An 18,166-nucleotide genomic window follows, 5' to 3' on the forward strand; every position below is an offset into this window, starting at 1 on the left:
ATCTTCTGGCCCAGGGCCAGCAGTGACTGCTGCCAGGGGGAAAGAGGAAGACTTTTAAGCAGGAATGGGAGGAGGAAAGGATCAAGTGCTGTCCTTGGAAGAATGGAACAAAAAATTTAAGCTGAAATTTGCAGAATGTGAAGAAAGGAAATACCAGCTGATCATCTGGGTTGGCTAGAATGAGATTCAATAAACAAGTTAATGCAGGAGTTTAATAAATTTACTTTGTAAAAAAAAAGGTTCAATGCAGTAGAAGTCAAGGTGACACTCTAGAAGAGGAGTGAAAGATGGAAGAGCAGAAAAAAGGTATGATGCCTTCAAATCAATCTTGGCAACATTTCTTTTTGGGAGCTCGAGCTTTCTGGAAGCAAACTATGAACACTCTGAAAAATAAATGAATTCCAGGAGAGAAATCCCCATTTCAAACCTCTGACACACTGTGTGGAGGGCCTTATATTTTATGAGTATTCTAGAACTGATTAAAGGCCACTGCAGTGAGGATCAAAGAAAATCCAACCAGACTTTCCTTACTCCCAAAGAGTGCATCTCCTCTTTTCCCAATTCATTGGCTTTCATGGACTTCACTGAATTCACTCTTCAAATAGTCAGGGTAAGAAGGTGTTGTTAGCCCATAGGAAAAATTCTTCCTACTGCAATAGGATGAGACAGGATGAGAGAGCTCCCATGAGATGCAGCATGGAGAGGAAATATGGGCAAGAGTTCAGTGAGCAGATTCACATTGTTTCAAATTAGGAGTGATTTAGGAGTGATTTAAGTTATGACTTGAGGATGACTTTTCTGAATCACATTGACACTGTGTTTTTCAATGCCTGATGTCAGGCTCTTAGCTCATAAGTAATAAATTAGGAACCATGTTAAGAGAGTGTAAAAATAATCAGGTTTTCAGAAAATTATAAAACCCAGTTTGTGCCCTCTGAATTAAGCAATATAGATACAAGCTAAGCTGAAGTACAGTAACTTAATCACAATTTGAGATAGACCAGTAAGTGTGCAGAGAACTTCAATGCTGACAGATACTGAGTACAGGAAGTAGGAACAGCACTTCTGGAGTTAAATATATATATATATATATTCTACTGCTGCTTTTGGGAATTAAAGAATTAAACTCTTCCTGACAGTTGCCTTTGGCTTACATTACTCAACTAGATAAGATAAAATTACAGTCTAAACAAACATAAGCAGTCTTGTTAAAAAAAAAAAAAGATGGTTGGTAGATGATGACTGCCAGCTAATGAAAGTTTAAAGCATCAGCATGGAAACAGTGTTACATGAAGTGATCCCAAGATTACAACTTACCTCTTCCCTGTGATTCTTTATTGGCATACAGAGAATGCTCTGAGTCTTATACCCTGTGATCTGGTCAACTTCTGCATTGAATCTTGGATCCTGATACAAGAAAAAAAATGCTATTTTTAGACTACTAGCTTAAAGACCGGTTCTTTTCCTTCCTTGGTTTATGAATTAAGAAAAGTTTAATATTTTATTTGACTGTAACCCAGGATAACAAAGGTTCCATTACCAGCCAATAGTTATATAAAGTTGTTCCTATCAGTGTGGTAACAACAGAAAAGCATTTGTGTGGAACATGAGTGCCAATAGATTAAGACTGTTGCTATAAACAACAAAAAACTCAAGCCCTAGGAGAAGCCTTGTTTTTGAGCCTAGACCATCATTATAATAAATATGCTCATGGATTAACCATCCCTAGTTTACCTTTTATCATCAAGAAGAAATTGCAGTAATACACTAAAAGATCTGTGCCCACAGAAGAACAGTCTCATAATGTGGTTTGTGGTTTTGTTTTTATGAGAGATTGCTTGTTTCATTTTTTCACCTCAGTATTGAAAACTGAATAATGACCTCAACAGAACTGATTTCTTTAGTCCCAGCTTCATGTCTCTGTACGCACATGTATCTACAATACATGTATTATAACCAAAACCAGTGTCAAGTTTGCATCTCAGCCACTTCAAGTCAATACAGCACCAAATACAGGCACTAAAATGGCAATATTCCAGCAGCTGATGATGTAGCAGCTTCTACTTTTTCAAGAGTTGCTGAAGACCAATTTCCTTGGCTTACCTCATAGGCATTCTTGATGTTGAGAGGCTGCCCTATGGCTGCCACGTGACCCACAATGCCCTTGTTCCACTCCAGGCGAATGCAGTTGTTGGAAGCTTCTTCCAGGGTGGATCCTTCTGCCACATCAAAGAGCCTGCTCACGAGGAACTTCTCGTTGGAGCTGTCCTCACACACCAGGAACAGGGAGTAGCGATCGGCTGCGATCAGCTCGTGGATGTGTAGGAAGATCTTATGGCAAAGAGCTGTGACATCTAAGTGACTAGAAATATCTTTCACAAGTTCTAATAGTCTGGAGCACTGATCCCCTGCACTGGTCTCAATCCTTGGAGATGGCAGAGGCATCTGTTCCTTCTTGTCAGAGCCAGAGAGGAAGCTCACTGCTCCTACTGAGTCCTTGACAAAAATAGGCCTTAAGGGTCTGTCAAATTCAGAAGCGGAGATTTTCCTCGCTGGTGTCCCGGAGTTGGTGGTCTCGGCACAGGCAGGCTGGTGACAGGCACAGGCCTCACTCTGGGACTTGTTTCCCTCCTTGCAGGCTGGGATGGTGTGAACTCTCTCAGCAAACCATGCATTAACCATTTCTCTGTCAAACAAAACCAAAAATACAGCAAATGACGTGAATTGAAAATCCTCCAGCACATACTGGAAGCTAGCGCTGTGAGAGGATAACTAAACCTTTTCACACAGAGGATACTGATGCACCTTTAGACTCCTCTACATCAATATTCCCCAGTTTTATGCAGCACTTAGCCCAGATTAAGCAGTAACATTTTCTGCCCCGTAAAAAAGCTATTTTTGCCTAGAGGAAATACCTGAATAGGGCAGAGAACGACCACTTATGCTTTGGCTTTCAGAGTACAGATCAGAAGTTTGCACCATCATTTTGTGACTGAAATGTTCCAGTCTTTTCCATTCCCAAGATTTGGATTTCTGTATAAGATATATATATGTTCATATTCATTTGAAGACAGAACTTTCTGGTTTTAACCTCTAAAAAGAATTTCAAACTTTAATTCTCTCAGTCAATCACCTGCAATCACCAGCAGTCCTTCCTATTTTTCTGTTGCAATATACTGTTTCTAAAGTTAACCTCCTTGCCCTCCAAGTTAATAAAAAATACTAGTTGGACTCAAAGCATAAAAGCTTTGCTTAAAAAACAAAGAAACTTTATTATTACCAATTCAACCCCTTTCAAAATAAGAACAGACTATTCTCATGCATCTCTCCTATTTCCTTTCCTTGCAGATGACACTCATTGTCTAACTCAACCCCAAATACTGAATAACCCTAAAACTGTATTTTTAAGTGTTCACCACCAATCAAAAAATGCCATGCATTTCTAGTATTTAACTGTGCTTCTCAAATTAACTTAGTACTAGAAAGCCAACCTTAAAAATGTCCTCACTAAATACAGCATATCATAACATGAGTCTACATTTTTTATCACAATATCATTTTCTCATCCAAAATCTGGGGGTTTTTCTTTCAGGCTTTTTTTTGTCTTTTGTTTGGTTGAGTTTTTTTTAAATACTGGGCTTTTTATTTTATTTGCTTAGTGTCAAGGATTCCTCACAGCAAATGCCCTAATCTCAGAAGAAATGGGTTTTTGCTATATTACATAACATTTGAGCCTCAGAACAGCAAAAATCCTATTAACAAGTCTGATCTTTTGGAAACCTTTCATGGTGGTCATGTTTTAAATTTGGGATATTTTTTATTTACTCAGCAGACCACAGGAATTTGAAGAGTGAAGCTGAATGAAGCCATGGAAGTGAGTCAGGTTAGTCAGCTGCTGATCAGTTACACACATCAGTGTACATTACATATGAAAAGCACTGTCTTATTTTCGTTGGAGCACACCTTTATCTTTGCTGTAAGATGCAATGCTGCAAACACAATTGGCCCTTAACTCACAGCAAAGTGATCAATTAAAATCTAAAGTCCAACAATATTATTTTTAATAGCAAGCCATCCACAAAAGGAAACTCATTTGATTTCTGTTAGGAAGGCTTGAAAGAGTTTCTTCCATCGCCATTTGGAGACCTCAACTATATGAAAACAAAATGCTATTAAAAAACTGAAAAAAACAAAAAATGCTATAAAAAAATTGAATTCATAAAAACCAATGATCCTCCTTTAGTTAAAGCAGTGATACCTATTTTTGTGCAGTAACCTCATGCAAGTGTTTCTTGCAGTGAAGAACAACTAATATATCGTAACAAATTTGACTTCAACAATATTACTTTCCATTACTTAAACAGGATAAACATTAAATGTGGGAACTGTGACCATTCATTACTGCAATGCATAATATGATTTGCATAGGACAGTGTCACATGTGCAAAAGTTGTTTCACTGAGAGCCAAAATAAGAACCTAGCATTTGGTTACACTTAGAATTTTCATTTATTAGACTGAATGAGAAAGAATAAACATTTTCAATTAAAATGACCCAAAATATCCTTAAGAAAATTAAAAAGCTAAAGATAGGAAAATCTGTATGTAAATACAGTACAACCTCTAAAATCAGTGCAGCTAACTCTTGTTAGCAGGTGCATTATTGGTGGGTCCTTTTTGTTTTACTCTGATCACCTCAAAATAAAAAATAACCTGGAAATTTTGGCTTCTCCGAAACAAAACTATCATCCAGCACTAATGCTGCAGAAAGGAACTTGCAAATGCCAGCTGGAGGCATTTAAACCTCAGACAGAAGTAGGTAGGTATAGAAAATTGATAGTTTTAAAGAAGATTGCTGACTTGACCCAGATTCACGTGTGTGCTGACTTCCTTTCTGAGCACTGAGGACTGGCATTAATGGAAGGTAAGATTGAAAAGTAGCAGTAATGACATGGTACCAGATGGAGGGGGTTCTCCAATGACTGATGAGGCTCAGAAGCTGTGTAATTGAAAATGCACATGTTTGAAGGCATGTCTGGAAATGAACCTGTGCTGTTGTTGGGCAACTGCAATTTGCAGAGCAATCTGATTCACTGCCTACTGACTCCTGAGGAAAGGCGAATATAAAAAGCTATCCTTTTCCCTTCTCTTGATGTACACTGAATTTACATACACTGATGTGTTGATACAAGATGCAAGGCAGAGAAAGAGTCTGTTACCCTTCATGCATAAAAAGAAAAAACTACAGCAGAAATTTAATTTATCAGTAGAAACCTGTCATTTTGTTTATTCTGCAGTGTTGTGTTATGATTTCCCCAGGCCTTAATGGTGTAGCAATAGCAATCAGTAAGAACAATGTACTCTGAATGCTAATACCTGTTCTCAAACTGTGGCCGTGACAGCATTAATTTTTTACCCTCTTGCCTTTTTACTGTGTAAAATAACCTCCATTTCTTATGGAGGTTATTGAGGGATGTGGAACACAGCTATAATACCTTTCACATGAAAGGAATAATGTTTAACAAGAACTGAACTACTTGTTGGGTATCAGCACTGTTTATGAAGCACTTAAACATTGAACAGAGCTGTATGTGAAGCTGCATAATTATGAGTAACATATTCATGTCCTTTGATTTCTCTTGGGTGATGGTTCAATAATTTGCCAACATACTGCATGATTCTCAGAAAGCTCTTTAGATTAACACCAACAACAAATCCTTAACTAAACCGGTTAAAGCATGGCTTTCAACCTCAAGCCTGTTAAGTATTTTACTTTGGGCAACAGGAAAGCCATTCAAATTCAACTGGAAAAAGAACAGTGTTCAGTGACCTTTACCAAATGCCTCTTCTAACAAGGAAACTATTTAGCTCCTTTTACTCACCCAGTTACACACAGGGGTGGAAGAACCAGCATTTCGCATGAGCTGACGTATTCTAACTCAATTTAAAATCGCTAGGTGCCTTGACATGCGTCCGCTTGTTGGCACTCAGGCCTATTTAACAATGCATGACAAGAAGGGTATTATGGCTAACACAAGTACTCTCAGAGCACAGAAATAGCACAGCAGATATCTGACACTAGACACGTCCTGAGCCACGAGTGAGGCTCCTGGAAATTAGCACCGAGTTCCATGTACAATTAAGATGTTATTTGAAAGGACTGCAGGAAGAAACCAACACTTGGGACTATTCATAGGAAGAGTCTTCAGTAAGCACTGGCATTGTCAAGAGCTGATTGTAAGGACAAGACTCTGGCTTTAGTTTAGAGGTTTCAGGAGCAGATACTGATCCACAGTGATCCATGCAGTTAAACTCAGTGCAATGTCTCTATCCCAGCATGGTAATCACTGAGTTGAAGAGCTACAGGACCCACATGCCTCACAACTGGAATGCATCCTTTACTGCACTGTGACCCTTTAATATGAGCCTTCACTCAAGAAAGACAATTTATTCCACAGCTCATGAACAGGAATAGTAGAATATGAAGTTAGCAATTTTTAGTCATTCCTATCAGCCAAATCCAATCTTTCCTCTACAAAGCATGACAGTAGTGACTGCTGAATTTGGCCGGTGACTTCAGCAGATGACAAAACTGGAGAGGAATTTTTAAGTGATAGTGCTAAGAAGGGGATAAAAATGCAATGGCAGGCAAAACATTGAAGAAAAAAAGAAAAAAGATGGTGTGATCCTCCCCTCTCTGTCACTGCTTATATACAAGAACAAGTAATCTGCAGTACATGAGACCTTGCAAGCTTCAGAAGAATTAAGACTTTGGCCCTGAATTGTTAATTGCTGCACAGATAGACCTGTCCCTAAAGCAAGAAGTTTTCAGTATTAATAGGCAATAAAAGAAACAAAAAAAAAAATCAATGGTTGAGAAAACACAGACACAAGGAAGCAACATGTCTTGAGCCAGATCATGCAGGAAGGCACGTGTAGAGCTGAAGAGGACTTGGCTGCATTTCCTGTGCCGTGTACATCAAACCATACTGACACAACACTAATCACTATGCTACTCATACACCAGGAACATGAAATAATTTATTGTACCCATCTTTGCTTCATTGTGATCATCTTCAAAGTACACAGCAGACTTCTCAAAAAAACCCAAAAAACAACAACCCAACCTAGTGGAGACGTTTAATAGCCAGGTTGCAATTGTCTTGCTTACATATAGCCTATGTAAGAACACACCAATGTGAGCATTCAGCACAACTACTTGGCACCTTTGGTGGAAACGTACAAAAAACAGAATGCAAAGATAAATAACGCTGAGGTGCAACAACAACAGTAAAAACTGAGTGCTACTTACCTTGCACAAAGAATGCATAACACTCGCAGTTCCATAACAGAACACAGTAATAAGTAGTTTTCAATGAAACAGCAAATAATTCCCGGTTTTCCTTGTCACTCACAAACCACTCATATTTACCATGTATGATGTTTTAGTAGTTGTTTTAGCTTCTCCAAACTGTTCTGCTAATTTTTCATTCAAAGCAGCAGTTATTGGTAACACTTCAGCAGAGGGATTACAAACTTGCCTACCAGAAAATGCCAGCTTTCAAGTGTCTGAATTCCTGTAGCCTAATCCTGACAATGCTGAAATCAATAATATTTCAAGCTAAACTTCATAACTGTTTTATCAATTGCCTTCCATTAAATAACCACTAGATGTCTTAATATTTCTCTCCAGCATCTTGACATAATTTAGTCACAGAAATCATTTAAAGCATTAGCAAAAACTCCAAAACTATTCAGTTTTAGCAAAGGAGTTTGAAATACAAAGCTGCTTGGTTATTATACTTGCCTTCCCATTTTCTTTCTAGTATTTCCAGTTTCACAATCACATTCTAAGTGGTTTTGTCTCTTTTCTAGCAATGGAAAGATTTAAAGAAATTGTATAAGGCCTCGTTAGATGAAAACAGCAAACAGACTGTAAACTGTAAAAGGAATGTTTTCAAACTGACTAAAATAGTAGATTAACAAAACACTAGATGTTTTTCCTTAAACCCCTCCCAATTACAGTTACTGGAGGTGTCATTTCTCACAGTGGTAGGCAAGCAGTTCTGGAATATGAAATACAACAGTGCCAGTTTTTTAGCACAACTTGGTCAAATATATTAGCATACATTTAGCTTTAAACATTTCAATTGGCACAAATGACTTCTGTTTGAATACAGGTCTTAATTTAGAACATTAATGCCTGATTCAAACCATGCTCATGAGAGACTGAAACAACTTTTTAGAACGACGGAATTTTCATCTTGTCTGAATGCTCATTTTTAAAAAAATAGAAGGCAGAGGTGGCTTTACTAGTAGCAAAAGTATTCAAATTGGAAAACTAACACTGATAGGCTATTCTTGGCTATTTTCAAGTTTTCTTTAATAACCTAACTTCAAGCTTCACTTTTTACAAGAAAGCTTTCTTCCACTAAAGAGACTTTCTACTTGCACTATAAATAAAGACAGAATAAATCCTCAGGGATTAAAGTTAAAATTCTAAAACCTGACCTTTATTTCTCCTCCCTATGTTTGCTTCTTGTTCCCAGCCCATAAAAAAAGAAAAAAAATAACAATAACTAGGTACAAATGATTTTGTTGGGAAAGCAGTAAGACAATACCAGTAATTTCAGTGAAAAATGGATTAAGAGTTAACATGTGCTTGGAGACCTCACATAAATCTTCAGCACTGGTTAATTTCCACCTGAATTCCTAAACCAGAATTTAAGTATGACTGAAGTGCAGAGGCTCTGGGATGGCTCTCTCTGCTGGGGTGAGTGCACATAATGCACAAATAAGTGGGAAAATACATATCTTTTACTAAGCAAATATACTTTGTGGCGATATTTTCAATGCCAAACCCAATGTGAAATTACACTCATTGTGTTATACATGAGGGCTGTTTGAATAGGGCTTCTTTTCTGGCAGTTTACAAATAGCTCCTTCTGTATTTAATGCCCTTTTTAAAATATAGTTTTCTTCAAGTCAATCGTATAAATGAGAAAGCATTCTATATAAATTTATGTACGTTTCTTTTCCAGTAAGGAAAAGAAGTACTTCTATACTGTGCTTTTATTAACTATATTTTTCAATGACAAAACCAAAACAATTTAAGGGTGAAAATGAAAGTAGGTGGTAGCATATTAGTTCACATCAAGAATGTATTGCCTATATCCTCTTTACATGAGGGTTCTTCAGCAGATACCCAATACAGAACCTCCGTGATCCTCTATAACTTAGAAATCAAAGAAAGCTGTCGAACTTTCATGAGTCTCCTGCAGATGAGATCAAAAGATCAAAAGTACTGTAATATGGTAATGGTTAGCCTGAAACAGAAAGAGGCAAAAACTGTCAGAGTGGTTTGCCCCATCTTATTTTCTACCCATACTCTAAGACTCACCAGTGTATTTTAATTAATGTGCACACCCATTTGTTTCTTTATTGCACAGGGCAAGTGGAACTGAGTGAAAGCACATTCTCCTTGTAGCCACTCAGTTTCTGCTGACTTGTTCATCACCATACCAAAGATACTGTGTAGGAGTTCAGTTTAGAGCTTTGGGGGAATTTAAGATGTAAATTGCTAGTAAGTCATTTCTTATCATTTCTCAAATGACAATTTCTTCAGTCTACAGTAATTGCTGTTTTAAAGATTGTTTCCAAAATACTCCAGCTTTCACCTCACTTTATTTCCAACAACAAATGCCAGATGTAGTCAATCACATTTGCAACTAGGTGAATACTGGTAACATTCCTCAGCTTCCTGAATCAGTAGTTAAAATATTTTGGGAGCATCTTAAAGCTTTGCTGTTATCATGAAAGGCATAAGGAAGGATATTGATACATTATTTATAAGTGGGATACTATGAGCATCATTATACCAACAAGAAAACTTTCCAAGACTCAAACAGAAATTGATTTTTTTCCCCTGTACTTAGATCTCAGAAAAGCTTGATAAACATCCAATAAAACCAAGTAAGTGGGAGAAAATATTCTGACCCCCTGCATTAACACCACTGCTTCCTGTGGGTTTCAGGCTGTGGTCCCAAGAATCAGTGGGTCTGCAGCCCTCTCATTAATGCTTTACACTGGGTAACTTAGAAAATGCAGTCCCCTTGCAGCATATCCCAACTATCTGCACAGGATTCTGTGCCTCCATGAAAGCTACTGGGGTCCTTCAATCATGGAACTTCAAAGCCCACTATCTACTCACCAAGCTTATGTTAGGAGTGCTTATAAGAGTTCATATCTGTGCATTTTTAGGATTAATACTTTTTTTGGTATGCAACACCTTTTAAAGAAAAAACACAGGCTACAGCACATTTCAGTGCAGAAAACATCCAATAGCTTTATCTTTGAAAATCAGAAATTTCATTCAATTAGAAAAAATAAGCACACACTCAGTACCAATGCACTGAACACATGTGACACATAATATTTAGGAGCTTGAACTTCAGATAGCTGGCTCACACTGAAAGACATTTTTAAAAGCCCTCTAGACAGAGACTAGAAGGCAAATGTCCTGACTAATGCAGTACCACAGGCAGCACACTAGAAATTGATTGTCCACTAGCCATCAAGAAGAAAAAAAAAAAAAGTCCCAAAAAACTGTGCTTGAGTTTTCTCCAAGTAATAAATGTAACTGATATATTCAAGTAATGCAATATCTGAATTTTAGCACAGTTTCCCAGTAAACACCAGTTCTGGAATCCTCGGGGAAGTACTGCGAAGTACCATACTGTTAAGAACATTTATTTTTCCAAATACAACATCACCTTAATTCATTTGTAAATATTTCTCAAACCTGCTAATAAAACAAGATGTATTTATAACAAATTAATCTTATTTCAACTGAAGGGCATGTAGGATTTGGGTCAATAATTTATCTTCAGCACACCATACATTTAGGGAATCAGGTAAAATTCTGCCTGTAAGAATACAGTTACCTCCAATTGAGAGAAAAAATACTTTTGCTGTTTTGGAGTCTGCTGCTTCTGAGAGCCAAGAGCACTAAGAATCACTCCCATATTTTTAAAACAGGGACAAGCAGGAAGTCAGAAGTACAAAAATATTCCGTAGCGGGTTGAAATAAGTGTGATGTTATAGCATGGCAAGGCATGCATTGTTTTTTTTTTAAAGGAATGTAAAAAGACAAAACTTCAGAAAGACAAAAAGGCTAATGAATTTAGCCATAAATGTGACCCAAACCCCAGCAGATAATGCCTTTATATCATCTAGTTAGAACAACCATAGTTGCAGCAGCAAAGCAGAATCACCTTACTTGAAAATGTTTCTGCTTCTCGGAAGCTGGAATACGATAAGCAATTCTAAAACTGTGGGAAGGGGAAAATAAAAAGACACAGGGAAAAAAGAAAAAAAGCTTCAACTTCATAGGAGCAAGGCATTTGAAAACTCTTGACCCTTAGGTGTGCAGTGCCAAACTCTCCAGCCAGAAGCTTTGTCAGCCACCCCAGCCTCACTGAGTGAACCAAATTCATCCCGTCCCCAAGTGTGCCGGTGACACACTTCCCCTTTGTTGTGCTGCACTTTGATCATCTTGGAACAGCACCTCACAGATAAGAGCTATTTATATTGCCTCCACATGCCACTCACCTGCCTGGTACAAGATAAAGTAATAAATATCTGATTTCATACCTTCCTACTCATGGGATCCCAGTTCATTCACCTCCTCAGAGGAGGGAGGACTCCAGCTATTCACCTGGATTACAGGCGTGTAGGATTGCAGCCTCGCACTGCTCCCGTGGAAGTCAATCAGCGCAGTTTTATCGGACAATATCCATAAAGGGAGCCCAGCCTGGAAGGAGGCCGGGATGTGGCCTTCCTGCAGCCACTGCCAGCCTCGAGGCATTGCAGATCAAAATACAAGGTGTGAGCCCTTGGAATGTGCTCATCTTCTGCAACACATCGGAGGGGAGAGAGAAACACAGGTGCAGACTTGTTAAGCTGACAACCTGCAGCCCTTCTCTCCAAGAAGCCAGCACATGGGCTGGGGAGCACAGTGACTCCAACAGTTGTCACTTTATGAACATATTGTGAATAGAAAGAAACATCTTTTTAAAGTGCCACCTCACCAAAAAATACAATTTTTATTCAAACCACAACAAGGGATACTAATATAAAACTGCCCTATGCAAACTGGATCAGGAGGCAACTATTCAATTATATGAGATGATAACCCTAACCCCATACTTAAAAAATCACAAAGCATACACCTTCTAGGTATTTTTTAGACACTTAATTAAAACTTCTTTGTGTCTGGAAATTACCAACAGAACTAACATATCAAACACTGTGGGAATTAATTAATTGCAGAAAAAAATATATTAACTACTCAAACTCATTATAAAATTTCTAAATTAGGTTCTAATTCAAAGCTCATTAATGTGAGTGGAAACAGCTTGTATTATGCAGTCAAAAGAGATGAAGCAGGTGATCTTTTCCTATTCCTATGTAGAAATATTTGAGAAACAGATACAGAAACTATCTTTATCCCTTAGCAATTGTGCCTCACAACATGCAGCTGAATATGCCTCCATGCTCTGCAAAACACCAGATTAACTAACTTCTTGGTCTATTGCTTCCAGGACCTGTGAGAACTTTGGCATATTATGAAACAAAACAAAAAAAAGAGAAGCAGTAAATTATGATTAGAAAAGTGTTGAAACTAGTTCAGGGAACCCTGCTTTACTTGAGAGAGTAAATATAATGCTAAGTAGCAAAACATTAACAGCATAGTCTTTGTTCAGTGTTTGCTGCACTGCAAAGATTCAGCTAAAACAAAGCACAGTATTAAATGCTAGGATTTTCTTTTTTCAAGCCCCAAATAACACTACCAAGTGGAACACTAAACCAATTTAAAAAGTACAGCTGTTCTTTCAAACCACTCAGGTCTACATGTTACCATCTTTGTATCAACATACAGTGAAGTAATTTGTCATTTGTCTTTCTAAATACAAACTTACATATAACAGAGATATTCCTTATTAAATATAGTTTTCTACTTATACAATAAGGACAAAGAACATTCTATGCAAGACAGCAGAGAAGAGAGTTTTGACACAATTGCAATGTTTCCGTCATTTCAGAAACATCACAGAATTGTTGCCAAGCGAGGGCTCAAAAGTCCACAGTGTTTCTGCAAACCCCTCTCTAACTGCAGAGGCATTATCTCGGAGACTCACTGAATTGTTTTGTCTGAAGTACTTGCCTCTCTCAGAACGGCACAAACGCAAAACTGTGCCTCAGAGTGGAAAAAAAAAAAAAAGCTAACCCATCCTGCCCATGGGGAAAACAAATCTGACACAGTGGTTACTATTAATTAGCATTCCTATTTGTTCAATACTACATCCAGTTTCCAAAGGAGGCGTGATAGGCTGAACCAGGAAAATGTTACTTCTTAAAGCTGCTAGTACCCTATTTCCTGGGCAAACAAGCTGCCCTTCAGTGCCACACCATGCACTGGTGCTCGGGAGAGCAAACATCAAGGTTAACGACTTCCATCTATGCATCCTGCACCAATGTACAGCCTTAAAAAAAAAATAAATCCACATTTAAAAAACATTTCAAAGGTTTTTCCCTCCCGGTTGAATAAACCTAAGAGAGCAGCAGCAGCAGAAAGGGGACTGCCTAACAGATGGTCACAAGCGAGCAGGTGACCCCTGAAGCTTTCTAGCTCTCTGCGAGTCAATTATTAATGGGGATTTCTCTTCTTACCGCCCCATCCCATGCAGAGAGGAGCAGCAGCAGCAAAACCCCATTCAGAATGCACCCATCCCCGCCAAGTGACTCGGGGAAGAAGCGGCGAGCAGATGGTGCGAGCGGCTCGGGAGCGGGAGCGCAGCGAGCCCGCGGAGACGCCGTGTCCGAGGAGCCAACCGCAGGACTTACTAACCCGAGCTCCCGCTAAGATATACCGTGGGAGTGCAGATCGCCCGGGCTCTGCACCCCCACGGCTTTGTTTATCGGAAAATATTCAAAATGGAAACCTGACTCCACTTCTAAAAATAGCCGAATTTACTCCAAATCAACTTGAAGTCCCGCTCTTGAAGTGTGTGACAACAGTGAGCAAATACCTCGTCTTATCTCCAAAAGGCAGCATGTCAAGTCAAGGGGGGGAAATGCCCAGACGAGCTCTTCAGGTCCTCAATATTGGGTTCTTCGTAAGAACCGGCACCGAGAAGGGGCGAGCGCGGAGCGGCCGCCCCCGAGCAGCGGCGGCGCCCGCCGGCCCCGCGCCGCCCCCTGCCGGCAGCGCGCCCGCTCCCCGGGCAGCGATCTCTGCCTGCCCGCCGCCCTGCCCGGGCTGCACCCCGCTCATCCGGGCAGCGATCCCCTCCCTGCCCGCCGCCCTGCCCGGGCTGCACCCCCGCCTCCCTCCCGGGGGAAGGCGCAGCGTCCCAGAGGCGCTCTCCCCACTGGACGGGCTCCTGAGCCCCCTCCTCGGGCGGAGCTCCGGTCTCGAATACTCTGCCCTCGGCTCAGCAGCGCTTAATCCGTGGCCCTCGCTGCGGGGGCCGCCCTTATGTCAAAAAAGGTGATGAACTCACAGGGTGACGGAGCCCTGGAAGAGCAGCCCTTTGTTTTGAGATGACTGAGCACTGACATAACCCGCCCTCCCCAAAGACATCAGATGCTCCTTGAGGCTTCTACCTACTTCGCAGGGCGGGGAAATGCCTAGTTGCTCACTACTCACGAGAAGTTAACTATGTCTGGTTTGAACCGAGAAGAACACAAAACAAATAACTAAAAGCTCAGAACGGGGAGCTCTGGGGCTGGGGCAGCTTCCCTGAGCAGCTCGCGGTGCCGGGCGGGCGCTCCCCGCCGCAGAGCGGCCGCGAACCGGGAGCTGAAGGCGAGAGCCGGCGGGGAAGCGCCGCATGTGCCCTTCGGTGGCAGCCGGACGGAGCTGCTGCGTGGTGGTTTCAGTTCTTGCTCTTTCGAGAGCGGGGGCGGCGGGGGTGGGGTAGGAGACGCTTCTTTTTATTTTCTTTGGAGGCAGCAAAGTGAAATGGAACAGAGCGAGGTTTTCCTGTAAAAAAGGAACTGCCTCTATCCGCCGCCGCTCCGGTCTTACCTCGTAGCTTTTCTAACAAAGTAAGAGCGGGTGAAGTCGCCGTGATCGTCCAGCCACGCTTCCACCGCTTCCTGCTCCGGCGCGGGGGGAGAGCAGCGCTCCATGCTCCCGCCGCCGCCGCCGCCCTGCCGCCTCCCGCCGCGGCTGCCGGCCTGGCCCGGCCCGGCCCGCTTTACAGCTGCGGTACCCCGAGCTCCCGGCCCCGCTCCGCTCCCAGGTGTGCGGGCAGCAGGAAGCCCGGCCCGCGGCACCCCAGCGCATCTCCGGCCCAGCCGCCGGTCCCGCAGCGGGCAGAGCCGGCTCCACCTCCACCGCGGCCCCGCCTGCTTCGAAAAAGTGTCTTTTTGACAGATCGAGTGTCGCTTTAGAGGGTTCCGCTGTCGGGTGTCAGAGTGTGGTCTCTGACAGACCTCAGCCTGGATGCGAGTACTAAACCCCTGGTTTTACAGTCGTTCATGCCTACAGTGCGGCTGTTAGATCCCTTTTAGATTCTGAATAAGCACAGCCTAGCTTTGAGGATGCTCAACGCACAGCTCCTACTTTCTCAAAATTAGACAGCTGGGACTGCAATTTTGGTTGACACTGAGCACCACTTTCATGTATTGTAGTTCAATTCTATGATGTGCACGTGCACATGTTCATAGCAATCTATCCTCTGCATTCACAATGCACCTTTCACAAAGGCTAATGCATATCTATGGCTTCCTGTGCTGCCACACGTGCAGTGTCTTTGAAGGTAAGATAACAAATAGCAGAATGTTTCCGGGGAGGGGAATCTACAGAGTCCTGCAAATTATTCTCCTCTGTAGTCAATTGAGAGCTATTGTATGAAATATTTTCTGCTGCTCTTAACCCCCTTTCAGGTGTATGTAGACTTCTGATACAGAGATCTGTCTCCTGTATGTAGAGAGGTGGGGTTCTGCAGCTTGAGAAGGGGCTACAGCAGGAACTTCACAGCAGAGGAATTCAGAGCCTATCCATGAGCTCGAGGGAAAAGTTTTATCTTCTATGTCTTTGTGTCACATCTCTGTGTAGCACTGACTTGGACACATGTATCTTTTGGCTGTCAGAGTTTGTGTGTAATATGAGGCACACAGAAAGGGAGGTTTTACATGAACATTACTCTGCTGTAAAGAGAATCTCAGGGGAAATGTTGTGCATGGCGACCAGAGAGCAAATGTGGAGGTAAAGCATAAGCCACTTACGTGCAGCACAAGTCAAGCTGCTGTTCAAGGCAAAGACAAATCTTTGCCTTCAGCAGGGAAATGCAGAATTACCAAGCAAACTGCATAAACAGACAACATGGCAATAAATGAAGCAGATGTTTAGTGCCAAAACCTGGAAAGAGTGATATGTTAGGAAAAAGAATAAAATAAACCCGTTGTGTAAATCATAAATTTCTGCATTAACCATTTCAGAAAAAGAGTTCTGAGGTTACAGTAGACATGGCAGTTAAAGCTCCTAAGCTAGGCAGAAGTTTTGGAAAATGACACTGTGTTAAAATGCTTAAGTATAATAGCAATGTAAAACATGCAATTATAGAATGCAGATTTTATAAATAACTGAAATGGCCTTCCCTGAATGGTCTCATATGGAATATTGATCATGGTACTGCTCATCCAGTCTCAAAAAGCAATTGCAGAAGAACCAAACACATGGAAATATCTTCTTTGTTAAGAGCAGAAAGAGTTTGTTTACAAAAGGAGAAATACAAATGTATAATTTAATTACTGGTATTTAAAAAGTAGGACAGTATTTTCTCTCTGTCTCATAGGAGAATAACAAGGTAATGGTCAATGCAATTATGTCAGCTGCAATAGATAGCATCTCATTTCATGTAATTAGGAGTAGCGCTAATAGAAATAAGCATTTATCCTGTGGTAACATCCAGTAGGCCCCTGTCAGGAACAGAGGTTGCACCAAGGAGCACTGTAAACATGTACCGTTAAATACCAGGCCAGCTGAGGTGCATCCAGCATCCCTGTACTCGGTGCCGCAAGGAACTGGGACTGTGGCTGCAGCTGCTGCTGCTGGGGCCCCTATTCAGCCTGCAGATAAGAATCAGTGAAGCCAAATGATCATCGTCCTGGTGGTCAGTGCTGAACTCAGTGGCAAAGCAGCAGCTCCAAGGATTGCTACCCAAGCAAAGAATAGCATAGTCTTTCCCAAAAGAAATAAAAACTGAACAGCTGGGGGAGAAAAAGGGATGCCTTCCTCGTATCCGATGAATTTCCATGAATAATAATGAACATGTTGTTTTCATTTTCAGGGTGACAGGAGGGGATGAAGGCCAAGCATAACAAAGAATGAATGGTCAAAGTGGAAAAAGTCTTCCATAATTTTGGCTTCCAAAATGCTCTGAAAAAGCTCCGTGTATCTTAGCTCTCTCCCAGCTTTCCAGTTTGTTTCCAGAGCTCAGAGGATAGAATTGATGTGGAGTAGCTCTAAACATGAGAAGGGCTTGTAGTAATGTCACACAAATAAAAATGTCCAGTTCAAGTTTAGAAGCTGCCTGAGAGCAGCTCAGTGTTGAAGCCAGGAAGCTTTTCCGTCAGTAGGCCATGCTATTGCAGGACTAGTGGATGGAAAAATTATTTGGCTGAAATCTTTCATCTGATGTTTTGCAAATATTGTCATGTAAGGAGATAAAAAAGTGGGGTTGTTGTTTGTATGCTCAAGGCACATAAATTAGAAATTCTGCTAACTCAGGATAATTAGTAAGAATAAGGAAGTATGTAACCAGAGGAAAAGTATTTATGTGATAATTTATGCTCAAAGAACTCTATATTTATTTAAATTTATTTGAAAGTAATATAATTCTATTTCATTTCTCTTTAAAAGAGAAAAAAATAATGTTTCAGATGTCTACATTGTTAACTTGCCTGACTTATTCATTAGATGAATTGGAGCAGCATTTAGCTTTGCTATGAAGTGGGAATTGGCTGTCTTTCTACCATCTCTTAAATCTGGAAAACAGTTGGTCCATTTTGGCTCCTAAATCAAGTTTAGGACTGTACTATATGGCCAGTGAGGCTAGAATATGATAAGGCAGAGGAAACTATTCCACTTCTTTATT

The 18,166-nt window shown here is 40.8% G+C and overlaps 1 protein-coding gene across 4 annotated transcripts in view; it reads right to left on the reverse strand.

Moving 5' to 3' along the window:
• PDE5A (phosphodiesterase 5A) overlaps nucleotides 1–15,172 on the reverse strand; it is a 50,133-nt gene extending 34,961 nt beyond the window's left edge. For 2 of the 4 annotated variants that reach the window (XM_058024546.1, XM_058024545.1), the window contains exons 1-3: nucleotides 15,091–15,172; nucleotides 2,104–2,686; nucleotides 1,318–1,407 (exon numbers count right to left, since the gene is read on the reverse strand). In XM_058024546.1, coding sequence (XP_057880529.1) covers nucleotides 1,318–1,407; nucleotides 2,104–2,682 — 669 coding nt within the window. In that variant the 5' untranslated portion in view covers nucleotides 2,683–2,686; nucleotides 15,091–15,172. Of the gene's footprint in view, nucleotides 1–1,317; nucleotides 1,408–2,103; nucleotides 2,687–11,651; nucleotides 11,722–14,089; nucleotides 14,136–15,090 lie in introns of those variants that run through there. The other 2 variants (XM_058024547.1, XM_058024548.1) reach the window with 2 other exon arrangements.
• Between the last annotated feature and the right edge of the window lie 2,994 nt (nucleotides 15,173–18,166).

Source organism: Melospiza georgiana, chromosome 5 (genome assembly GCF_028018845.1).
Source record: "Melospiza georgiana isolate bMelGeo1 chromosome 5, bMelGeo1.pri, whole genome shotgun sequence".
NCBI lineage: Eukaryota > Metazoa > Chordata > Aves > Passeriformes > Passerellidae > Melospiza > Melospiza georgiana.